The sequence below is a fragment of the Euleptes europaea genome, chromosome 15, assembly GCF_029931775.1.
Source record: "Euleptes europaea isolate rEulEur1 chromosome 15, rEulEur1.hap1, whole genome shotgun sequence".
NCBI classification, from domain to species: Eukaryota; Metazoa; Chordata; class Lepidosauria; order Squamata; family Sphaerodactylidae; genus Euleptes; species Euleptes europaea.
The window spans coordinates 4,861,064-4,887,289 of NC_079326.1; the positions used below are offsets into that span (position 1 = coordinate 4,861,064).

Genomic DNA, 26,226 nt, shown 5'->3' on the forward strand with positions numbered 1-26,226 from the left:
GTTTTACCTGAGGTTCGTTGCTGGCTGGACTCACACTTTTCTGTTGGGAATCTATGCACCGGCCATCTCCCAAGCTCAAATCAAGTTCCGTCTCTTTAAATGCTGCTCTGTAATTGGTTTACTTCGCTCACTGTGAGAGAAGATTTCCTCCCCCCCAAACCCAACTGCCGCATAAAAAAGCATTTTAAGAACAAAAAACAAAAAATGGAGCAATCTGAAAGGGGGGGGAATCCAAGCCTCATTTTTAAAAAGCCTTTTGCTCAGAAAAGAGTTCTGAGGTAGCAGGAAGCACTTGAATCCCCACCTCTTTACGCATTGCTTTGTGATTGGCTGTGAGAGAAGCCAATCTTCTGTGTTTCCCCTGCTTGCCATCTGCATGGAAATTTGAGCCGGGCTGAGCTCAGAGGAGAGGGAAAAGTCAGATTAACAGAGGAATGGGAGGACCCGGGTTGGTTTTGCATTGGAACAGCGTCGAGCTATCAAGGAATGGGATATCATGTATACTGAAAAGTTAGATCCTGGCTGAAACAGGGAATAAAGGAGGTTACAGCGACTATGCATGAATGACCCAAGAGATCTTAATCTCTGCTTTCTGAGACCTCCAGCCAGGGAAATCTGATTTGCTTCTCACAAGAGTGCTTATTTATAGAGAAAATTATCGATCTTATCTTTCTCTAAGTTTGGTTCTCACAATCATGTGACTATTTCTAAATCTCTGATTGGTTACTCTACATAAGAGCTAGCAATACATGTGCAAATAGCCAATCAGCAAGTGCCTATGAGATCATCTGAAATACCAAGATAAGAAGGCCAATCACAACTATTAAAATGCAATTAATCAAGCCTTTTTCTGCAATTGTTCCAACGAACTGTCCAAGACAAAGGATAGTCAAAACAACAGGTGTGTAATCTCTCATTCAACTTGCAAACTCAGCAAGAAAAAAGGAATGATATCATTGCTACTGCAACATTACTGCTTCAGTCACAAACCAGTTCTTTTTGCTAAGACTGGTAAAAAGGAGAGGAAAAATACATCGAATATTTTAATGTAATGGTGGTAACATTATAACTGTACCTGGAACAATCGCTGGAATTGAGGGTTTGGGAACTTGCTGGTTTTAAATATATCCTTCATTGTCTCTTCTCTCTCATCTTCATAAACCAAGTTCATAGAATCAACCAGGGAGTCAACTGCACACAACTGATCCTCTGAGTCAAACAATATAGGCAAGGAATGTTACATTTTCAGGACACAGATGTATCACAGTAATTTTATCTCTTCTTTCACAAGTGTGAAGCAAAGAGAAGCAAAGAGAAGAAGCAAAGAGAAACTACTATCCTCCAGGACCACACAATTTCAAACTCACAAAAGTATACATTACTAAAATGAGATGCATTTATTTTCACCCTGAAGTCAATGGAAGCCACTCACTTCTGTGAAGAAATATAAAGCAGCAGTAATCAGGCACAGAGCTGAAATGGAAGATTCCAACATAAGATGTGACACTCTAGGATCAGGATGTACACATGAACACACATGAAGACATGAAGTTGCCTTATACTGAATCAGACCCTTGGTCCATCGAAGTCAGTATTATCTACTTAGACTGGCAGAGGCTCTCCAGGGTCGCAAGTAGAGGTCTTTCACATCACCTATTTGCCTAGTCCCTTTAACTGGAGATGCTGGGGATTGAACCTGGGACTTTCTGCATGCCAAGCAGATGCTCTATCACTGAGCCACAGCCTCAGTAGCAAATGTAATGTGTGCATGATCTGAGTGGAAGGGGAATCCAGGACATTACAAATCAATTTATCTCTTCTAGTTAAACTGTTAAAAATCCTTATTAAAGAAAGAACTTGGGGGCATCAAATGAAATAAATGGGCAGCAGATTCAGTAAGAGTTCACACAATGCATAATCAACTTTTGTAACTTACTGCCCCAGAATGTACTGATAACCACTAACTTATATGGCTTTAAAAGTTGAATTCATAGAGGGTGGGTAGGTCATCTACCATGATCCATTCTCAGAGGTGAATGCCAACTGCTGAGGGAACTTCAGGGGGAAGCTTTGGCCTCCAGGCCCTGCTGAAAGCATCTAGTTGGTCCCTGTGCTAAACAGTATGTTAGACTACGCGGACCTTTAGCAGGGTTCTTACACTCAGTGCCACTGGCAATACTACATACAGCCTGTTAGCGAAGCATACTGTGCTAATATGGATATAGGAATCATTGTACCAGTCTGATAAAAGTGATTATACTTATTGGGATGGTAGCCAATATCATATGCTTCAAAGGCAATACAGGAACTGCACACGGTGACTACAAACGTAATACAGAGGAAATGCCAGCGTCTCAACAGAATCCTGGTTTAGTGTGTAAGGTGCCATCTTCTGGTATGCTGCTCACAAATATTTACAGTATGTTTTGTCATTCTGTCTGATAAGCATCACCCTGCTTATATGCAACAGGATTTTTTAAAAGTGCAAATGGATTGGATGGTGTCTCTGCTGTCTGTTGTTCTCTGCTAGTCAACAGGACTATCTGCTTGCTTTTCACCTTTCATACCTCGACTCATTTTTATGCACAAATATTTTTTCCGACTGAAACATTTTTTACATAACGTTCTTGAGATTTAGAGCTAGAAACAATTTTTAAAATTGTTCTTGAGATTTAGAGCTAGAAACAATTTTTAAAATTATTATTTTAGGATTGTAAGCACTCACAAGCTGCAACACAGTACAATCCCTGCACCCCAACATTGTGCACAACAAGAGTACCATAAACAATGCTTCTGCAATTGTTTAAAATTCCTGAGACCATAGACTAGCATCAAGGGCAACAAAAGAGGGATGGGGACTCCAGCTCCAAAGAAGAAGCTGGGACTGATACCATAACCCCAAATGAACAGTTCTACCAATGTAAAAACGTTATCAAAGTGGTTGCAATAGTTGCACCCATGTGTATCTTCTAGTGCCACTCGCAAAAGGATGCGCCAGCTTACCGGTTGGAGTGCATTTTTTGTTATTTTTCAAGGAGGAAAACATGTACTGCCTCAGATCTTCCATATAAGGTAACTGCACATATACTAAACACTAAAACAAAAGTCAAAAACATACTTTTAATTACTTAGTTTATTGTTATTATTTCATTTGCATGAAATTGAAAAACTCGTATTTTGCTACAGTTTTTATGATTATTAAAACAAATATTCATCAGAGATATATGTGTATTTCCTCAGCCAATTAAGGTATGTTCTATTTTCTAATGCCATCTAATTCACCCTATAGCATGGCTTTTGTTTTCATGGCATCTTTAAAGCTGTCTTCTAAAAAGGTGACTCAGAATCAGTTCCTCTAAACATTTTTAAAGTTCTCCTTTCCTTTATTCACAAACCTCCTCCAGACCACCGTTATCTTAATTCACTTCTCTCTTGGATGTTTGTGCCTGTCAAAAGAACAGGGAAGCTTATGTCCACCCCCAGTTTAGTCACTGCTTAATCAAAGCAATGCTCATCAAGCATATGTTCAGCCACTAAAAACCTGTGCTGCAGAAATGACACAGCAGCCATCTGCAGGTTTGGTGTGTGCATATCCTCTTTTTTTGTAGAACGTAGTATTTTCTTCTGTTAAAAGAAGACAACCGCAGACAAAACATTTCTGAAAACTGTGCAAGCTCTCTACAAAACCCTACAAATTTTTTGTAAGAAAAAATAATCCCTGAATTTAGGCTTGTGCCTCTTTGTCCATTGCAGAGGTGGTCCTCCACTGAGAAGCACATTTCTCTTGCGCTTGGCACTTTCTGGCTAACTGGAAGTTATCGGTCTTGCATGACCAGAAGTGCTTAGTGCCAAAGGAAAGTGCTCTGAAGCCCAGGATTGACTCCACAATGGAAAAGGCCCCTTTGCAAGAGGAAACAAGGTTTAGGAGCCTAGCCTAAGATTCTGAGTATTCTAACACATGTCTGATGGGATTTATGATATCTGCCTTACCTCATATTGATTCTTAATTAATGGAAAAGCTACCCCAACCTGGGGATTAGATCTTCTATCATAGACATAACGCACTATTGCCACCATATCCAACTCATTCAAAGCATGAATCAGTGAAGAAAGAGCAACGGCTGCAGCCTGTCAAAAAGATATGCAAGTATATACAAGCATAATTGAATTTCAGTATTTGCAGTATTCAGAAAAGGTCAAAAAGAGGATACTCCTGATTTGAGCCAGTGCTCTGACTTAAACCTCACACCTTTTTACCTCTTCAGAAGAATAAAGCAACAGTGCCAGGGAAAAATCAGGTCAAAACATCAGAACATATTCCAAAGGAGGATGCTCTCTTTACATCACATATGGTTATCAATATTTCAAAAATTTTAAAGGGCCTATATGCAAAACTAAAGAATAAAAACAGCAACAAAATCTGTAAGGTCTCTTTGAAGGCTTTGTTTTTTATAACGTTAAAAGTAGGGAAAGTTTCATTTCTAAATCAGACAAAAGCAGCAATCTTTGTAGTTACAAGGAGTCACAAATAAGGCCATCTTTTAAAGCGGTTGCAGGAACTCAGAGAAAAATACAATCATAGAACCGACTTGAAGAAGCATGTTCTATAGATCAAGGACCACAAAGCATTTTAGCAAATGCCACGTACTAACCTAAACAAGGCACTGGTTCTCCTCAGATTTCTGTAGCAGAGCAAAATACTTCCCATCCCACTCCCCCAAGGCAAAGTACAATCTGATTTGTATGCTATAGCCATTGAAGTAAACAAAGACGAACAGTCAGGGTTGGAGCTTATCACGTATTGGTGGGAAATCACTGTATAATCTCTTCTGTATCAAGGAGATCAAAATTCAGAGGAACATCCAGTCTATGACCTCTCAGTGCTCTTTCTTGGGACCTTCTAAATCCCCCAGTTATTAAATCCTATCCACCTTGCTAGTTAATGTTTAAAGAAAGCAAATTTGAAAACTAACATTTGGTAAGACATCAGTCGTAAACAGGTTTCAGATTTTTACCCCACATGTAAAATCATGCACAACATGCAGCTTTGGCTTCATTGCCAGAATGTAATACCAGAACAATCCAGACAACTTTCAGCTTGAAGTCCGTTCATCTCACCTCATCATCCTTTGTGGCAAATACTTTCAAAACCTGGCTCCCCATGTAGTGATGTCTCAGGACCTAGATACAAAAGTTTCAAGAATGTTAATTTTGGAAATGCTTTTTAAACTCCAAAACTGTTAGATGCAAAGGAATTAACTATGCACTTTAAAAATACTTTTAGTATGTTTCTAAGACATATTAAACACATAAATAAATACAAAAATTATTAATATAAAAATGAAAGACATTAATTTCTCACAAAGCTACACATATAAACAACAAACAAGAGTATTCAAGTATTACTCATATAAAATGCTACTTTAAGCACACAGTTGTAGTCTAAAATAAAAAAAGGAAAATACTGCGAAGGATTTGCTATTGCCTATGAATTAGTGAGGAAAAAAAGAATGGACCATTGAAGAAGTTGTAACAAGATTAACAAAACCTGCATTAACACTCAACAATAATGGTGACCATTTTTAATGAATTTACAAGACAGAGCAAACTTTCATGCATCATAAATGAAAAGTTAGCTTCTCCATCAATGCTTAATCCTACACTGCCTTGTACTGGGATTCAACTTAAAGGTGGGTTTTCATTTCATAACAATTTCTAATCTTCCAGCATTAAATTTTACATTTCCCACTTGAATTGTATTGCATTGTATACTTTGTACACGTTACGTTCACTTTAAGTACACTAGCTCTGTATTCCATGCTCAGCCCTTTCCTCAGTTCCTCTTTTCAGTGCTCATCCATTAATCTCCTTTCTTCTCCTTGACCACTCCTATCATTGTTCAATCCATGGACTGAAGAAATCCCCAGACTGTTGTATCCAGTATCCAATAATCTCTAAGTTAATGGTCTATGCTTAAAGACTGTTTAATAAGAATTTCTTTTCCACATCTGTTTTTGGTCAATAGCAATCTAAATTTTCAAGCACATCATAATTTGACATGGTGGTATTTCATCAAGGCTGTACCAGCACACTCTCAGATGCCTCTCATGGACAAGGATGTCCCTAAACTCAACCTTATTTTTTAAGCTGCCCTTCAAACCTTTTATTACCATCACACAGTCCCCAATTCTCATTGTACGTTCGTGACAGGACTTTACCCTTCTACCTTCATGTCTGGATAGCTGGTGGTGACCGACAAATAACAGATTAGAACACAGGAAGCTACAATTATTATTATGTCTTAATTTTCGTATGGTGATGAAAGCAGGCTCAATGAGCCAATATCCAGTAACTCCCATCCTTTAAAAGGATCATCTGCATCCTGACTAAGTGGCACACTTCTTTCTGCCTAGGAAGTTCGCAACTGTTAGGAAGTGTACTTCCTGTCAGACAAAGTTTTCAAATGCTTCATTGGGGCTTGCTCCCAAGTACATGATAGGACTGATGTCTCAGTCTCACCGTCTGTCCATATCTAAAACTAGGCATATCCCCATATCCCAGGGAGTTTTGTTCAGACAGCATATAGCAATGAGAGTTTGAGAAGCATGTCCTAACTACATACCATACAAGAGGCCCTGAAAATAACCAAATACAAAGGGAGTTGAACTTTCCCACGAATGAGAGATGTGGAAGGGATGCCATAGACAACCATACTGAACCAAAGGAAGAGCCCCAACCATTCCAACTGAGCTGGTGCGTCCTTGCCACAGAAAGCAGCCCATTTATCAGAGACTCCTTTAGACAACGACTTTGGCTGGGATAATGGTCAAAGTTAAATGAAGAGTTTTGTGGTTAAATAAGCAGCACTTCTGAGTTCATAGACTTACCTGAGAGGATCTGCTGAATCCCAAGACAGCAAAACATTTTCCATCTGTTTTATATTTCATCTGTTCCTCATCTACTTTAGAGAAAGGAATTATATCACTCCCATAGCGGAAACCTGTGGATTAAGAATCCACCCAGTATGTTAGTAAAGAACATGAAAGGGTAGCTTTGCAACAACAACAAGAAGTGGAGGACATCAGTCAAAATTATACCTCCCCATCTCCTGCTGCAACCCCCCCCCCCAAAAAAAAAAAACACAGTAAAGGCTGAGGGTTAGCAAGCTCACTGCCTGGGAATCCTGGCAACAGAACATCAATATGAGCTCTCTACCAGCTGGAGCTGGAAATCACACAGTTCCCTTCAGCCTGAGGACTAAGTTGGAGAACTGGGCCTGGAGGATAAACACCCCGTGGCAGGCATTCTGCCAAGTCCATCATAAAAACTTTCATTCAACTGCCATGAAGCTTCCTTTTGTCACGAATCTTGCAAGTTCCATTCCTATCCCTCTTCCCTCATTGAATCACCTTCAAGTATATATTGAACAACTAAAAAAGATGCCAGCGTGTGGTGGGTGAGTGTTGCCTCAAAGGTCACACTTTCCCTGACCTCAATTTCAAAACCCAGCCCCTTCATTCATGAAATAATCACAGGTCCCTGCTTGTAGCATCTAACAATTCTATGACACTTGTGCCCTTCATACCCATGAGCCTTCTGTATATTTAACAACATACGCATGCCTCAAAACCAATTTTCAAACATTGCCTCATCTGGAACATATATAAAATAAATTTTCTCCATTACAAATGGCATTTCTGCTCCTTAACACCTTACTGTATTTCATTTTAATGATTGTGCTAATAACGCAAGCCCGAAGTGCACTCAAGAATTATGATTCAGTGAATGGTGCTCAGGCTTTTTTTAGCAAATTCAAAAGTAATGACATAAATTGCCAGGACACTCAGAGAAACAGCCTCTGAGGCTTTCAGGGAACAAAATACCATGTTAAAGATGCATCAATGTCTCATGAAAAATCAACTTTTCTCCAAAGGGACCATTCTGCTGATCAAGTGGATAGGACATGTGGGTTATTTTGCACAGCTGAAGGATTACTCTTCCAGTCAGCTGGAAGTAGAAGTGGAATGGAAACTGGGGTTCCACGTGGCACTTTACAGCACTTTCCATAAAAATCCAGTATTGCTCGTTGCAAAGGACAAAATACTACAACATGTTTACTTGGAAATAAGGCCTGTTGAGGTTCCACTTCATCCTGCAATTTTCCTCTTTGTTCCTTTGTTTTATGGCCTAATTAATTATTTTTTGATTTATCTATGGTTGAGGAGGTATGTGAGGTTTCTCCAGGGAGAGAGGAGTTGTTAAGTATTGTTTTCAGGTAAAGCCACTGCTTTTTAATTTTTATTGTTTAAATTACTGCATTTTTATAATAGTACTATGGCAATCATTTTAAAAGAATGAACAAAGGCTTTGCCTACAAAGTGAAAAGCAGTCCTTAATTCTCTCTTCCCCGAAAGCTGATAATTAACAATTGATTCATGAATGCCATGGCCAGCTGAAGGAGAAAACAGGAAGTAATTAAAGTGGAAGCAGAAGGATAAAAAGAGACTAATGTAAATGGACAGTAGCCATGAGAAACCTCAATAGCACTTTGACTATCTAGACATGACAAGCTAGCAGAGCAAAATCAGATTTAAAAAAGAGATAGGAGGACTGGGGGACCAGAAGGGGGGGTGCAACATGTCGTTAACAATCTCTGGATTCTCCATTGAAGTGCCTAAGGAGGGAACCATGAAGAAACAAAATATGCACAGAAAACACAGATTGCCTCAGCCTTTAAGCACCAATCAATACAAGTGCAAAGTTCCCCTAGCAGTTTTGCATTGGCCAGGAGTGTGAAATGTATTAGCATCCTCACTCTTGGCCCAGCTGAAGGCACACTCAGAAATGGACTCAGATCCAGGACAAAGAAAGTTCTCAGCATCTTGCAGTTAGCATACACCAATCAGTTGGGTGTGGGTCAAACAAGGGGTGATCATATGATTCCAAGCACTCTTTCCACACCCATGTGCAACTCTGACAGAAGAGGATTAACCTGCCTGTTCTATAGAGAAAAACATGTAAAACAGGGATAGCACGAGATGCTTCTAATAAAAACATGCTTATACTTTTACAAATAGTTTCCCCTGAAATGTCTGATCAGAATGTCCAAAGTGAAAGCCACAGTGAAATACCTTGAATAATATCTTCTTTCTGAACTTCTGTTTCATCATCATCATTCAAACAGTGGACAGTTTCTTTTTGCACGTCATCTTTTTTTAGTGTCTTGGCATCTACAACCATCCAGCTTTTTTTCACTTTTTCCTCAGTGATCTTCACAGCAGAATTTAAGACAGAAGGCATTTAATTGCGACTTGAGGATGAGGCATTAATTGCAACCAGCTCCTGATCCCTTTTCTCTTTTGCCACACAGGGGGTGGCAACCCAGTCTATGTCCTACTAACAGAACTATACTAAACATATGAAATGTCCCTCTTCAGTCATCCCTGAGTGTCACAGTGGACTTCATTAAGGGAGTACAAGCAAAAAACCCTGGAATTTTAAACACACATAATCACTGGATGACTATCTCCAGTGTGGTGTAGCCATGGTTTGGAGCAGTGGACTCTAATCTGGAGATCCGGGTTTGATTCCCCACTCATCCACATGAGCAGTGGACACTAATCTGGTGAACCGAGTTGGTTTCCCCACTCCTACACATGAAGCCAGTTGGGTGACCTTGGGCTAGTCACAGCTCTCTTAGATCTCTCTCAGCCCCACCTACCTCACAGGGTATCTGTTGTGGGGAGGGTAAGGGAAGGTGGTTGTAAGCCAGTTTGAGTCTCCCTTAAGTGGTAGAGAAAGTCGGCATATGAAAACCAACTCTTCTTCTTTTGAAGTCATAGTTTTCAGGGATTACATGAGATGTGCTGTGGATTTAGAGAGTTCCCAGTGCAATCCTGTGTAGAGTTACTCCTAGTGATTTTAACAGGCTTAGAATGGAATAACTCTGTATAAAGTTCCACTGTCTGTTAAAATGATCCTAAGTACAAATAGGAAAAAAACATTTCTACCAATAACCATGAAATGTTGCCCGAGATAGTAAGGAAGCCACTCATTCCTGCTGGATCTCACCAACAATTATCTCTGTGGATGCAGTATTCAGAAACCAGACTATGCCAAATCCTTCTTCCATGAGCAGAAGGGCACTTCTACTTAAGTAAGAAGGGAAGGGACAATTTCCACCAATTCCTGTTTCCTCTGGCAGAACCCTATATCATACAGTTTTCCACTCGAGAGAGTCCCTTACCCTCATGAGCTGCTTCTGCAGAGAATAAAAAGACCTGCAATAGTAAAGGGGTGGTGAAAAGATCTGGTTGCAAGGAGAGCTCCAGTAGCAGCCCTTTGGAACCAGCACAGCAAAAGCTCAGTGTAAGAATATATAATGAGAAATTAATATTTCTATGTGCTGTTAAGATTTAGCACTTTCACATGCATCGATCAGTGATCAGTTACCACAGCTAAATTTGCAGTTACTCAGTCCCCAATACAACATCATCCTTTTAATGAAATCACTGTTGGTGTGTCCAACTGTACTAATACTCCAGTATAAAACAATGACATTTTAGTAACTTACTGATTTATAGGCTATGATCCTTACAGACAATTTAGAACCAATGGTGAGCTGGCAGGGCCAAGCCATTGGTCTCCGTTCAATCTTCTTAAACATTGAAAGGCGCTCCAGACTCTCCCTAAATGAAAGAAGACAAGAGGAAGGTTCTTTGAAGAGATGAAGCAAAACACTGAATGAATTATGAAACACCAACAGTGCCCTGAAACTGCACACTCTAGTCAGGAACTGTCCAAAAAAGCCATAGGCTGTTGTGACTTTACGTTACCCGTAATATGTCTAACATTAAAAAGGAAAACTTCAGCAATTCATTTGAGACATATGAAGTGCTTCTCGTATAAATAATGTTAGTGTAAATAGGACATACAAAGCAAACAGGTATTCTATCACTTTTATAATTAACATTCAAAATACTAAAGTAATCAAGAAGCATCAGAACTTTAGTATGAATTTTCATCGCTACTGGAATAAATTCAGCGGCAGCTTCCATAACCCTTTAGTCGTCACTCACAAGAATATTTTAAAGGTGACAATCTAGAGGTAATAGGGGATAGTAACCAGGAAAGCCTAAAGCTTTCAAAAAACCAAAAAGTGATAGATTCTAGTATTTGGGATCCACATAAGCACTGCCTCTGCTCCCAACAGCAGAAACCCAGATCTTTGGTTTATTGAGATTAAAGTCTAAAAAGCGGTCTATGCAATTTATCTTGCTCAGAAGGATCATGGGATAGCACAGATATGACTTACGGGATTCACATATCATAAACATTCGTCTCCATCTGCTAATCCACAAATATTCAACACTTGATCACTGCAACATCATGATGACTTGCATGTATGACTGAGCAATCAGAGATCATTCGTACGATCTCACATCACTTCAAATACAATGTTCACTTATTCAGCTGCCAGTCACCAGGAGCAGAAAAATCAGATCATGCTCAAGTGTTTATGAATGAGCCCTCTGAGCATAAGGTTGAAACATTAGTGACATTTATCCAACCATGCAGCTACAAAGACTTGAGGACATGTGCCTTTGGATGAGGGGGCACTGACTTCTGCTGATCTCCCCTCCCTCCTGAAGACCCCCCCCCCTTTGTCCCCTATGCTGTTCCTGATAGTTCACTGACCCCGAAAGAATTTCAAGGGGTTCAGTGACCTGCAGCAGGTGGGGGAATTGGGAAAGTCCTGCTCCGTGAGGTCCACAGTTCATTCTATACACTATTTATTTTGGAAGGATCTTTCACATGTAGTTTACAGCTTTCTGCAACAGCACGTAAGAACTTAGGATGATATACTTTTAACACCTGTATCGGCCACAGAAAAACATTACGTTTAACATTACAGCAACGTTACCAATAACAGAAGCAAGTACTCTGATACATTCTGGGTGCATTTCGCAACAGATGTGAAAAACACACACCTGGAAATCTCAGAGGTATAAAAGCAGCTAGATAAGAGTTCAGAGGAAAAGGGTCAATGAAGCAAGGAAGCAGAAAAGGGGGAAAGGCCTACTCCATGTGCCAACTTCTGCCCAATTAAATCAGCTAGGATAGGGAAGGCAACCATCTACATAATGGTACTGTGGAATTTTTTACTAATAAAAGCTGACCTAGGTATCACCCCAATAGCATTTGATTAAAAAAAATTCAAAGTGCCTTCACTAAGTTAGCAGCAGGATTAGTGATGCTCTTGAGTCCTGGGATTTGTTGCTCACAGCATCATGCTGTTTACTGTTATGTTTTTATGGTTGCCCTTTTACTGTGATTTAATTTAATTAGGCTGTTTTTCTTAATTCAGTGCTTTGAAAAGAACCATAGCCTGTCATTTTTAGGATTGTTTCTTACACTATTTTATCTGCCACTAATGTTTATTATGGTGCAAAGTTTTTAATACAGATTTCATATTTAATTTTAATATTGTATATTAAAAAGGGTGGGAAATGTTTGATACAAATTTCCTTCCCTTCTAAAACCAATCCTTATGTCAAGTTTTAGACTGTCAGCTGCCTGAGCTTTATTCCGAAAAGTGCCAGGCACACTGATGGCACCAAATCAACGACAACAGTGTGTCACCCCAGATTCCTGTGGGTAGAGAGGCAACTTATGAAATTGCCTCCAAATTGCATTCTTCCTGCAAGGCTGTCAGGCTCCAGCAAATTCACAGCGTTTCAGCAATAGACCTTCAATCCAGGCAGAGCAGCGATTCAAAGATTTATTTCAGAAGTCAGTGATTTCAGTAAGAGACACGCAAGGTTGGAATACATGACAGGGGGAGTGGGGATACATTTATAGGGCTGATACAATAGGGTTACAGAAACAAAGAGACAATGTAGTCGTTTCCTGCCGGTAACGACTTAAGTAAAACTGAAACAGAAACAATCATGAGCAATCAGTGGAGGAGATGGCCGAGCTCTCGGCTTTGTGCGCGGGACCCGATATCAGATCGAAGATTTACTCGGGCGGGTCCCAATACAATTGTAAATCTCTGGCCGGAGCTCATGTGCAAAACCAGGGGGGAAGGAGTGCACGGAGAACTCCATTTTGTTTGCGGGGGAACCATCTTGTTTGAGGACGGAGCTGTCAGAAGCCCTATCTGACATGGGCATTTTAGCGGTTTCGTAGAGATGCCTACAACCATCTTTAGAAAGGCAACCAAGACGATTAAGTGGTTGGAGCACCTTTCCTACGAGGAAAGACATGGCACTTTTCAGACAGTCATGATAGAGGTTTATAAAATTAGGCATAGGGTGGAGAAAGTGCACAAAAAGAACCCTTTTTCCCACTCCCATACTAGAACTTGGGGGGAACCCAATGACGTTGATGGGTAATTGATTCAGGATGGACAAAAGTACTTTACTCAATGAGCAATTAAGTCGTGGAATTCACTGCTAGTGGACATAGCAATGGCCACTAGTATGTGGGTTTAAAGGGGGATTCCTGGAGGATATGCCCTTCAAGGGCTAGCAGCCACAGTACCTAAAGGAAACCTCCACACTCAGAATCAATAAAGCTCTGAATATCAGAAACAGGCGGCAACAACAGAAAGAGGTCTTGGCCTCTGTGCCCTGGTTGCTGGTCCTGCAAGAGAACTGGTTGGTGGTTGTATGAAAAAGGATGCTGGACTAAATGGACTACTTGTCTGACCCAGTAAGGTACATCTTATGTTCTTAGTCGGGCCCTATGATCCAAAGTATACTTATGTTAAATTAAGTTCCATGATATTCAAAGCAATCTTCTACTAAATAAACAGAAGACTGTAGTGCTAAACAATCCAAGTTATATTGAAGAAAACTGTTTAAAGGCCTGATTTTTACACTGTCTTGCCCATGAACTAACAAGCAAACAGTTAACTACAGAAGCCGGTGCAAAGTTACCTGAAAGTGTAAATGTCCTCCAGACCATCTTCTTTGTCTAATGCAAACATGAGCTTTTTCACCATTAGGAGGCCTTCTTTTTGTTGCTCAGTTAGCCCCTTCCTTGGAAAAGAGTTTTGGTGCCTACTGGAACGGGCCTCATCATTCGCATCCCCACTTCCATCTTTGTCGTTCATTGGAAATGGCAAGCTAAGAATACAATTAGAAGCAACTGTGACTTGTGCTCCCCACTCACCACAACAATTGCATGTAAATTCAAATGCCCTTTTTTAATGGAAAGAAATGATACTTTCTAGCCTCCCTTTATCCTGATACTTGCAAATGTAATTCTGGAGCCTTAGCAAGCAAACCCATACGGACGCTTATTTATTGCTGTACTATTAGTCACTGGTGGCATGACTAGTTCTGCAAAGGAGCTTAATAAGCTGTAACATTTTGGGAATAAATAAAGTTGATGGATTTTTACACTGCCAATAGGGACTACACTGAAAGTTTAATATACTGCATCACCATATAATTCTTTTCGTTATAATTTATACGTCACTCATTCAGCATACTGTAACAAAACCTAAAGAATGAAAACACCTACTTTACAATATGCTTTACATGTGGTTTGACATCAATCAATATGCACGAGGGTGTACGCATGCGCTAAATCAAGACGGACGCGGCACTCTGAGCTCTCCTTTGAACTAAAGAACTTATAGCTCTAAAAGAATGTAATGAGGGAGTACTAGTATATTCAACGAGATAAGTGGCGAGAAAAACTAAGAGAAGCAGAGGAGATAAGAGTTTTGAATTCTCAACACTGGTAAGACCGCTTTATTTATAGCCTTCCTGGGGGAAGCCTTGAGGCCGCAAAAAGCCTACTCACACTCCCCTAATTAGCTTCTAAAGATGGCTAAGAATATTAAGGAATTGTCAGAACAAATAGCTGCTCTTCACAATACAGTGACAGCATTTCAAAATAAAATGAGCGAAGAAATGAAGTCTATTAAACAAGATAGCGGAAGTGGGCAAAGAATTAATAGGAATTAAGCAATTAGCTACCTCTGCAAAAGTACTCGCAACAGAAAACGAGCAGAAAATAGTCCAATTAAACCGGCAAATTACAGAACTCTCCGACCGCAACAGAAGGGCTAATTTAATTATGGCAGGGATTTCTGAAGAAGTTTCTGCCAAACATTTAGAAGAAACTCTTAATGAATGGCTGGCTGAGAATGGGGTCAAACTGCAACCAGATGAAATAGAACGAGCTCACCGCTTGCAAAAAAGAGGGAAGGGTGGAGCACCCCATGATGTTATAATCAAATTTACAAGAGAAAAGCTTCAACAAGTATATAAAGAACTTGGGGGGGAAAAGAAGGACCTGAGCTTCAGAGGAAGAAGAGTATGGGTGAGACAAGACTTTTGTCAAGAAACTCTTAAGAAAAAGAATTTAATGCGGCCCTATGCCCAAAAATTGCATGCAAATAATGTAAAATTTACATGGGGCTATCCATCCTGAATAATTATTTTCCAAGAGGGAAAGAGGCTTATGGCACGAAATACCTCAGAAGCGATAGAACTATTAAAACGGATGGGAATAGATACAGAAGATATGAGTGAGCAAGAAATGGAAGAAGCAGCAGAATTTGAAGAGGACCCTGAGGAAGGAGGATCAGGAAGAGCTGAAAAACGCCCTAGGACAGACACACAAAGTGAAACCACCTAAAAGGGAAGTATACAAAAGTTAATTGAGCTAATGTGTAATATGTAAGACAATTCAGGAGAGGGAGGAGATGTGTGCACCCCAAGAAGTGGAGAGAGGGAATGCTTTTCTATCCCCAGTCAGCTTCTCTACCACAGGGTGGGATGGAAAAGGGAAGGGGTGGGTTAGCAAACTATTTAAAATATTCTCAGCCACGGAGCCTTAAGTCTCAAAGTAATAAGGAATATGGATAGATTAATAAGATTACTTACACTGAACGTCAATGGGTTAACTTCGGATCTTAAGAGATACAGGATATCTAAACTCGCAAGAGACCAAAAAATTAATGTGTTATGTCTCCAGGAAACACATAAGAAAAAAAAAAGATAAGAAGCCGCTTTTAAAAGATACTGCCTGGGTGTCATTAGCAGAAGCTAGAAGTGATTATAGGGTAAAAGGAGTAGCAGTCTTGATTCACAAGAAAGATAAAGTGGAAGAAGTGGACAAAATGGTAGATAAAGACGGCAGGTATTTATTAGTTAAATTTAAATTGGAAGGTAAACGGTATACAATAGCAAATATTTACGCCCCAAACAAAGGACAAAAGAAGTTTTTATGTAGAATTTTTAAAAAAATCAAACAATTTTCAGAAGGGGAAATCATTATAGCAGGAGATCTCAACATCGATATTACAAAAGATAAAACAATAAATTTGGGAGAATGGGGTCTGAAAGAAGCGTATGAATTGATGGGCTTACAACCCAAACCCACTCATATATCTAGTAGACATAAAACAGCATCAAGCATAGATTATATAATCTTAGGAAAGAACAGCAATATGAACATAAAAGGAATTACAACTCACCCAATTTTGATATCTGACCATGCCCCAATAAGTATTGAAATAGCGATAAACCAAGAATATTAAAAAAGTCATTGGAGGTACAATAATTTAATAATGGTTAAGGAAGAGGATAGACAATATATGAAAGAGCAGATAAAGCTGTATTTTGAGGAAAACAGAGGGTCGGTCACTACTAATATCTTATGGGATGCTGCAAAAGCAGTGATAAGGGGATATTGCATAAAAAAAGAAAGAATTATAAAAAGAGAATGGTACTCAAAAAGACAACTTAAAACTCAGGAATTGGAAAGATTACAGAGTAAACAAACAAACAGATATAACCCTAATACACAGAGACAAATTACGGAACTTAAAAAACAGATAGAGGCTTTAGATTTGGCAACAATATGGAAAAGGGATGTTATGGTGAGGAATGAATTCCAAAGAAATAGCATAAACTCAGCAAAAAGACTGGCTAATTATTTGAAAAATAGAAAGGAAAAACAAAGGGTCAAAAGTATAAAAGTTAATAACCAATCATCACAAAACCCTAAAGTAATTAAAGAGGTGTTTGAGTCCTTTTATAAAAATTTATATAAGAAAAGGGACACAGTAGGTTTTGAAGAAGATATTAACTCAATATTGAAGGAAACAGAGAAAGTTAAATTGGAAGAGGATATCACATTGCAAGAGATAAGAGTTGTAATAAAAGAATTTAAAAAAGGCAAATCACCAGGTCTTGATGGGTTTACAAGTGAATTCCATAAGGAAATGGCAGAAATACTAGCTCCAGAACTTCCGGTGGTGTTTAATGAAGTCTTGAAGGGCAAGAAAGCTCCAGACTCATGGAGACAAGCAGAAATAATAGTGATTTTAAAACCACTGAAAGACCCAGAAGAGGTAGGATCATACAGACCTATAAGCCTTCTCAACCAAGACTATAAGATATTCACAAAAATATTGGCAAATAGATTAAAGAGGGTTGTCCCAAATATAATAAAAGAGGACCAGTATGGATTTGTAAAAGGCAGGAATATAGCACACCCCATTAGAAATATAATTAACGTCCTGCAACATGGCCAACGAAAAAAATTGGGCCTCCTAAAACTGGATGTATTCAAAGCCTTTGACACTCTGTCCCAAGAATACCTGTGGCAGGTTTTGCGCAAATACGGAATAGGAAGTAGTTATTTAAATGCAATTCAGGAGTTATATAGGGATGGAACAGCAGGTTAAGGTTAAAAATGATCACTCGCAAGCCTTTCAGATCCAGAGAGGAGTTTGTCAGGGCTGCTCGCTTTCGCCGCTCTTATTTATCATAGCGATAGAACAACTAGCAGAAAGGATAAGAAATAGCGCAAGGATAGAAGGCTATAAGATTAAGGAAGTAGAAATGAAAATTAACTTATTTGCTGATGATATTATGGTTATTATGACAAACCCTAAAGAAGGAATAAAAGAAATAAAGATTATATTAGAAGATTCTGAAAGGTGTTCAGGATTAAAAGTCAATATGGCTAAATCAGAAATAATATGTCAATGTGAATAGGGACGAAAAAAAAGAGATTAATAAAATTTCAAATATAGGATTGGGAGCTAAAAAGTTTAAATACATAGGTATAATATTACAAAAGAATATTAATAGAATAGCAGAGGTTAATTATAACAAGGTATGGAGAAAGATAGAGAAGGATATGAAAAGATGGAGAAAAAAAACTTTAGGAATTTCCGCTAGAATTAGAAGTAATAAAATGTTCTGGGTGCCTAAATTAATGTACTTATTTCAGACGATACCACTAGGAATTAGTACCAAAAAAATAGAACACTGGAATAGAATGATAAGAGGATGGATATTTGATAGCAAAAAATGTCGAATTAAAAATAGGTTGATATATAGCCTTAGATCAGAATTGGGTTGGGGTGCCCCAGATCTGAATAGTTATTACGCTCCTTTCAATTAAAGTTATTATTAGAGATAGGAGAAGAAAGTGACCAGAAATTGGTTAGATTTGAAAACAAGATTAACAGAGACATAGGAAGATTTGGCATTTTCTCAAAAGTTTTAAGTAAAGATGTAAAATTAACTATAGGTCCCAGACATACAGCACTAGAGGTATGGAATAAATGGCAACCTTTATGGCTAGGAAGGACTTCAAGATGGGCTCCGCTAGAGACTATGCATACTGAAATGAGAGAAAGTAAATGGTAGGAAACCCTAAAGTCAAAAGGATATTATAGATTGGGAGATATGTACAGAGGAGGAATCCTAAAACCTTTACAGGAGATAGTAGAAGAGATAGGCAAGCAACATTGGCTAAAAACAACAGGCCTTTATAGAAGGGTTAAAATGATTAACGAAAAAGGGGAAATATGGTCAGAGGAACCAATGGAAGAAATATATAAAGAAATGCAAAAATCAAAACAAGGATTGGCAGGAAAAATCTACAGGAAAATGATTCCAAATAAAGATAAGACAATAACATATTTACAAAAAACTTGGGAGTAAGGAAGGTCAGATATCAGAAAATACAGCATGTAAAATTATGAAAGGACTAGAGGAAATAAAAGTGATTAAATTCAATGAATTGGAACATACTTTTTTTTACAAAATGGTACAAAACACCAGCACAATTAGCGAATATGTTTCCAGGACTAAGCCCCATGTGTTGGCATTGTAGGCAATCTAAAGGTTGGTTCTCCCACATGTGGTGGGAATGCCCAGAGGTTAGGGACTTTTGGAAACAAATATTAGAAATCATAAGGAGAATATGTAAAGTATCCTTAACCATAGATTTTAAGCTAATGCTAATGAGCACAACAGAGAACTCGGGGGTAAATAAGAGGGATCAGGCCATACTCAAGGCTATGCTATCAGCAAGCAAAGCAGTAATAGCTCTGGGTTGGAAGGATAAAAGTAAATGGACTATAGAAATCTGGCACAACTATCTGTTTGAATTTATACAGTCGGATATCATCGAGATGATACACCAGAAGACTTCATGGGAAGACAAGAGCAGGGAAATCACGAGTAGATGGAAGACCTACTTAGAGTGGATATCAGTGGAAGGAAGAAAAGACATTCGGTGGAAGATACAGACTTTGTGCCCGTGGCTGGGGACAAGAGACTAAAAATTACAAGGAGAAGGAGTGGGGCTAGGGAGGGGGATGGGAGGGAATGAGAAAAGTATGTTATACAAACATTGTATGTAGAATATATAATTGAAATTTGTATAAAAAGAAACAATAAAAAAGACATCCATCAATATGCTTTACATGTGGTTTGACATCATATATTCAAAATGTATCTGGTCTAACCTATTTTCTCTTAGATTTTCTTCCTTTGAATCCTTGTCACCAATTTTTCAGCAGCTAAGTATGCCTGTGGCACTCCTCCTATGCCTCTCTGCTCTGGCGGTGGGTCCATGTTGATCCTGAGGTGGGTTGGGCCAGGTCACTGTCTTCCCCCTTCGGGATGGCTTGGCTAGTTTGGCCTCAGAATGGATGGGGGAGTTAACATCACTTCTTCTCACCCACAGAGTGCCTTGGCTTCGGAAGTGGCTCTACCTGCAGGTACATTCCTGGGACCAGACTGTCAGCGTGCGTGCTCATCAGGGCTTGGGGGAGGCAAGAGGGCAGAGCTGGGAAGGCCCGAGTTGGACGGAGCTGGCTGGGGCTCGGGACCTTTGTGCCATGTAGGTCAGGTGCAGAAGTAGACTCGAACATTCGAGATAGGTAGTCAGCATCAAGGTGTCGAGCTCCCAGATGGTGTCAGACGGTGCAGCTAAAGGGGAGCAAAGAAAGATACCTTGACGGCTCATTTAAAGGCCAGGGCTTCACGCTTTACCATGGTGTACTTCTGTTCTGCCAGCTGGAGCTTCCAACTAATGGACTGGTTGTTCCTGCCCATTGATGGTTTGTGACAACACTGCTCCTAGACCCAGTTGTGATGCATCAGTTTAGATCAGTGGTTCCCAACCTTTTTTTGACCAGGGACCACTAGGACTTTTTTGTTCGGTGCAGAGACCCCAAGGTTCAAAATAAAAATTCTGAGAATTTGAAAATAAACTTTAATCATAACTGTTAGTTAAACATTAAACTTAGAATAATATTTGAATATATATATTTTTATATTGGAGAACTTTTAATTGAAAATATTAATTTATTATGGGTTTATAACTTTGTTTCGTGGACCTTAATGTAGTTCTCACGGACCCCTGGGGGTCCACAAACCCCCAGTTGGGAACCAGTGGTTTAGATGGAAAACAGGACTTCAAAGTCCAGATTGTGCAACACCGGGACCCATAAGAGGGCCGTTTTTGGTCTTTGAAGGCTCATTGACTCTCAGAAGACCAGCACATCTGATTCGGTTGAGATATGAGGAGACTATCAGTCAAAGGTGAAGCTCAGGTTGCAAAATGTGGGATGAAGAGGCTGTAATATCCCACCATGTCCAAGTGTCGCAGCTGTTTCTTTGTTTGGGGCAGGGCTGCTTGCTCCACTGTAGTCACCTTTCCTGGGACTGGTCGTATTTGCCCTTAGCCTACCACGTAACCCAGATATTTTAGCTCTTGAAAGATGATTCTACTCTTGGAGGGGTTCACTTTGAGTCCTGCCATGTGGAGGCCCTATAGCACCTGGCTCAGATGGTTGCAGTGAGACTCCCAGTCCGGGCTAAATATGACAACCAGCCACTGGAAGGTCGCAGCCAACCCGTGCAACCCAAACGGCAATGAAATGGTACAAACCAGATGGCGTGGCAAACACCATCTTCTCCTTGTCGGGGGGGGGGATGCATTGGGATCTGCCATTATCCTTTAGTCAGATCTTACACAGACAAGTATTCTGCTTGTCCAAGCTGGTCAATCAGATGGTCAGTGCATGGCACAGGATAAGTGTCAAACTGGACCACTCAGTTTACCTCACAATAATCTATACAAAACCAAATACTTCCATCTGGTTTCGGCACCAGCACAATGAGGCTCCTTTGTGATGTCTCGATTACTCCCATCTTTAGCATCTTGCGGACTTCCACCTCTCCCCTCTGCTTCTGAGGTACAGGGAGCCATACGAACCAGGTGACCTGCCCATCTGATGTATGGATGGCATGTGTCACCCATGTTGACCGGCCAAGTGTTTGGCTGAAGACTGGTGGTAGGGTAGTGAGGAGGTCTCATAGCTAGGCTTTTTGAGGTGGGAAAAGGTCCTCATCCAGAAGGGGTGGGGTGCTTCCGTGACCCTCACGTACCCAAGGAAGTTCCTTGTTGGACAGCTCTAGGGGTTTGGCTTCCATACAACAGGTCGCTGGGTCAGGCTCATATCATAGCTTTAAGTCGTTAATGTGCAGCCTCTTGCGCTGCTGGAGCCAAGGCTCACATTGAACTTCGTACGACAGAGGCCCCAGCACCCACGTTACAGGAAAAGGTCCTTGCCAGGGTGTTTCGCTTGGGCCAGTCGTCCCCTGGGTGTTCACCAACCCTGGGTCCCCTGCCTTCAGGGTGCAGGTCTGAGCTGGATGATCATATCTCTCGTTTTGTTGGGGCTTAAGCCCGTTTCATGTTTTGTTGAGCCAGGGCTCTAGCATGGTCCAATCTCTCCCTGAGCTGTTGCACATATTCTGGGGAGCTTACGGTGTTTATGCCAGTTCGAGAGCCCGTTGGTCCTCGATCAGCCCCTGGATTCCTCGGGGCTTTTGCCCATAGAGCAACTCGAACTGGGCAAACCCCATGGAAGCCTGTGGGGTCTCACAAACAGCAAAGAGGACAGGGTCCACAAAGAGGTCCCACGCCAATTTCCATAACATACCCTTGGGGTCTGGTTAAAACATTCAACGAGCCCGTCTGTCTGGCGGTGAGCCACTGAGGTGAATAACTGCTGAATGCCAACGATCTGACACAACTGGTAGGTGACTGAGGCGGTAAACGCTGTGCCCTGGTCTGAGAGTATCTCACGGGGCAGTGCCAAGCGGGCAAAAAGGTGTATTAGTACCCTACAGATTCCCACCGCCTGCAGGGACCACATGGGAACGGCTTCGGGTAATGGGTGGCCTAATCCACCACTACCAGGATGTAACAAAAGCCCCGAGGGATACGAGGCAATGGGCCCACGAAATCTAAGGCTATCCTCTCGAATGGGGTGGTCATCATAGGCAGGAGGGGCTAAAGGCGCCCAAGGAGGTCCTTGAAAGGGCATCTTTTGACATTGGGGACAGTATCTACACCATTTCTTTACCTCCTGGGCAGTGTCAATGAAAGATGGCCACCGAGGCAGGAGCAATGTTTCTGAGATCCTGATACCCTGCTGATTTTTAGCTAAATTTTAGTACAATTTGTGATTTATCAGCGATTTTGAACTAAGAACGCAATCTAAGAACTTAAGATCCTAGCTATGGCACGGAAACTGGACGGCAATAACAATTATATTTACGTGAAGACCTAGACTCTCACCGACACTGGAATAAGTAGTCAGTGTTTTACCTACAGCCTGGCTTGTTCCATTCTGCAGCCTGATCAGATGACGGGAAGCTCGGGCTTCTCTGGAATAATCTAGGGCCGATGGTGGGTCCAGGTGCCATGCCAGCTGAAGTGGAGGCAAGCCCTAAACAGAGCAGCGGGTCCTTAGTAAGAGCAGGGTGCCGGCTCTGAGGGGTGAGCTCCCCAGCTGGAGGGCTCATGAACAGATGGTTGATGAGGAACAAACGCTCCCGGGCTGACTTGGCTTGTTTGTTGGCAGCCAAGACCCTGGTGTGGCTGGCCGGCTTGGCTGGGCGCTAGCTCTGGGAGCAGCAGGAAGGCAAATGCAAACAAGTCGGCTTGGTGGGTCTGCCTAGGTTGCTCCTTTCTTGGCGAGTCAACAACTCTGTTTTCATCATCTAACTGCTGCAAGTTACAGGATGTTCCGTGTGGGTGTTGCAGGGAGCTGGATGACTCATTCTGGGCCCTCCCCCCTTTGCAGCTGTGGCTCCTTGCCCAATCCGTCACCAGCGCCATCTCCAGCGGCTTGTGTTGGGGCAGAGTCCTCAGTCCCAGCTGCAGGCTGCAGTGTCCTCCCGGGCTGCCTTGGCTTCAGAAGTGGCTCTCCCAGCAGATACATTCCTGGGACTGGGTTGTTGGCGTGCACATTCCTTGGGGCGTGGGGGAAGCAAGAGGGCCAAGCTGGGAAGCCCCAGGTCAGTGGGAGCTGGCTGCAGCTTGGACAATCTCCTTTGTAAACTGACAGTGCAATCCTGGGGGAGGGGGGATCTGACTAAGGATTATGTGGAGGCTATAACCATTAATAGTGAGGAGTTGTTGGGACTGAGGGACACTGGGGAAGAGATTTCTTTGATTAAACCCCAGCTAGTCCAGAAACATCAGTACTTGACAGGACGGTCCTATCGAATGAAAGGGATCAGTGGGCCTGAATTCAAAGTTAAACTGGCAGAAGTTCCCATTACATATAAGGACTTCCAGGGAAAGTTTACAGTGGGAGTCTCGGATGAGACAGAAGTGCCTATCTTACTGGGGAATGACTTAAAACAGCAAGTAAAATCAATAAAAGTGATTACCAAGAGTAGGCTTCTGGCTTCAGAAGGGCAGACTCTTCCAGCAGAGCTCCAGGCCTTACAAGCCAAGCCTACTGAGAGTGATTCCGATGAACTGTTGCAAGGGGTACATGCTACAGAGTTTCAGGCTGAGCAAAGACCTTGCTGAGGTCTACCAAGATGAGACCTTGGTAGAACTCTGGAGGCAGGCAGAAGACACTTCAGCAGAAGTGACTGTAGAAAATCCCTGCACTTTCACCATCATGAGTCAAAGACTGTATTGTGTGGCCAGGGGGAAAAAGTGCACTGCTCTCTGGGAAAAGAAACAACAGCTGGTCATTCCCAGAAAGTACAGGCTACAGATACTGAAGCTGGCTCATGAGACAGCAATGGCTGCTCACTTGGGCATTAACAAAACCAGAGACAGGGTATAAGGAAGATTTTATTGGCCAGGAATGGGCAAGAACATTAGAGACTTTTGCAGATCCTGTGACACATGCCAGCTTGTGGGCAAGGCCCAGGACAAGACAAAAGGGCTCCTACAACCCATCCCTGTAGTGTCTGAAGCATTCCCTAAAATCGGAGTAGACATCGTGAGGCCAATCTCTAGAGTCACCAGGAGGAGAAATAAGTACCTGCTGACTGTTGTGGACTACGCCACAAAGTACCCTGAGGTCATACCACTGAGGGACATCGAGGCCAAGACCATGGCTGATGCGTTGCTGTGCATCTTTGCAAGGCTAGGTTTTCCAGAGGAGATGGTGACTGATTTGGGAACCACTTTCATGTCCCAAGTCATGAGAGAACTGTTGCAGGCTTGTGGCATCAAACACCTGACCACAGCTGCGTACCATCCGCAGGCAAATGGCCTAACAGAAAGGTTAAATGGCACACTGAACCATATGCTGAAAACCTATGCCCACAAACATCCAAATGACTGGGACCAACAGCTGCAGCATTTCCTGTTTGGGTATCGAGTAGTGCCACAGGAGAGTTCCAGATGTAGTCATTCTGAGATGCTCTGCGGACAACAACCTAGAGGGCCACTGGACATCCTGAGAGACGTGGACAGGGCGAGAGAACATCAGGAGCCAAGATGACAACTCCTATCTGCAAGAGCTCCAGGAGAACCTGAGGGAACTGAGATCTACAGCATCTGACAACATGCACAGACCCCAGAAGAAGACCTGGTGCGATGCCAAGACCAGAGATTTGAGTATTAAATTGTTGAGACCATATTCTTCGAAAGGAATATGTGGTGCAAGACTTTCAGGTGGGGAGAAGGGATCCATCGCTCTGGCAGGGTGGGGGAAGCTTGCTCGGGAGAGTGCAGCAGGTAAAATAGTTTTGTCCCCATCCCTGATCATGGACCAGGTATGGCAGGTCCAGGAGGTGTTGATGGAGCATCAGTCCATCTTATGGAAACTCCCCAGGAAAACCCAAGTACCATTGCACAGAGTTGACATGGGGGGGTTAGCACTACCTCTTTACCCTAACACTGGCCCAAATGCCATTATCAATAGGGGTAAGGGGTTAAAAGAAATAATGAGCCTCAGGCTGGAATGTACTTTCTGAAGGTCCTTGGGCCTCTCCTGAGATTTTGGTATGCAAGCCAGAATTGACACAGGGGGGGATTCAGACTCCCTCTTTACTGTGTCACTGACAGAAGTGCCACTATCAATAGGGGAAAGGGGTTAAAAGTAGTAATGAGCCTTGGGCTGGATGTACTTTTTGAAAGTCCTTGGGCCTCACCTGAGATTTTGGTATGCAAGCCAGACAGAACAATTCAATTTTGGTGCAGACTACAGGTAATGGAAAAGGATTATGAAAAAGTGTCAACTAAGATACAGGTAAGAATACATAAGTGAAAGGTTTGTAATGTGTGCATGCATTGTTTATGGTTATGGAAATATATAGATAAGGTAACTTGATAAAGATTAAGAACTGTACTATATGCTTAAGTAGTAATAGTGAGTGAATTAAGTAATGTTTAGAATGTAAAAATGTGTTTTAGGTTAACCCAGTGTGTTCATGTCCATTCATTGCCTAGGAGAGGTTTGTAAACCTCCCCAGAAGCAATGATCTCAGAAGGTGCGACATGTGATGGACATGTGACAGATATTAAAGAGGGTAAAAAGAGGGGTGCGTCATATCAGCTTCCAAAGCCCTTTCAGCCTGGGAATGCCCCATTAGAGATGAAAAGTTACGCCACCAAAAAACATGGTGTACC

General features: G+C 41.5%; 1 protein-coding gene across 1 annotated transcript in view; it reads right to left on the minus strand.

The window, feature by feature from the left end:
• Positions 1–26,226, minus strand: part of XRCC5 (X-ray repair cross complementing 5) — a 95,069-nt gene that overhangs the window by 47,587 nt on the left and 21,256 nt on the right. Inside the window, exons 8-15 of the mRNA XM_056861623.1 lie at positions 13,944–14,132; positions 10,574–10,688; positions 9,132–9,270; positions 6,888–7,000; positions 5,119–5,181; positions 3,991–4,128; positions 3,004–3,094; positions 1,076–1,209 (exon numbers count right to left, since the gene is read on the minus strand). Coding sequence (XP_056717601.1) covers positions 1,076–1,209; positions 3,004–3,094; positions 3,991–4,128; positions 5,119–5,181; positions 6,888–7,000; positions 9,132–9,270; positions 10,574–10,688; positions 13,944–14,132 — 982 coding nt within the window. The remainder of the gene's footprint in view (positions 1–1,075; positions 1,210–3,003; positions 3,095–3,990; positions 4,129–5,118; positions 5,182–6,887; positions 7,001–9,131; positions 9,271–10,573; positions 10,689–13,943; positions 14,133–26,226) is intronic.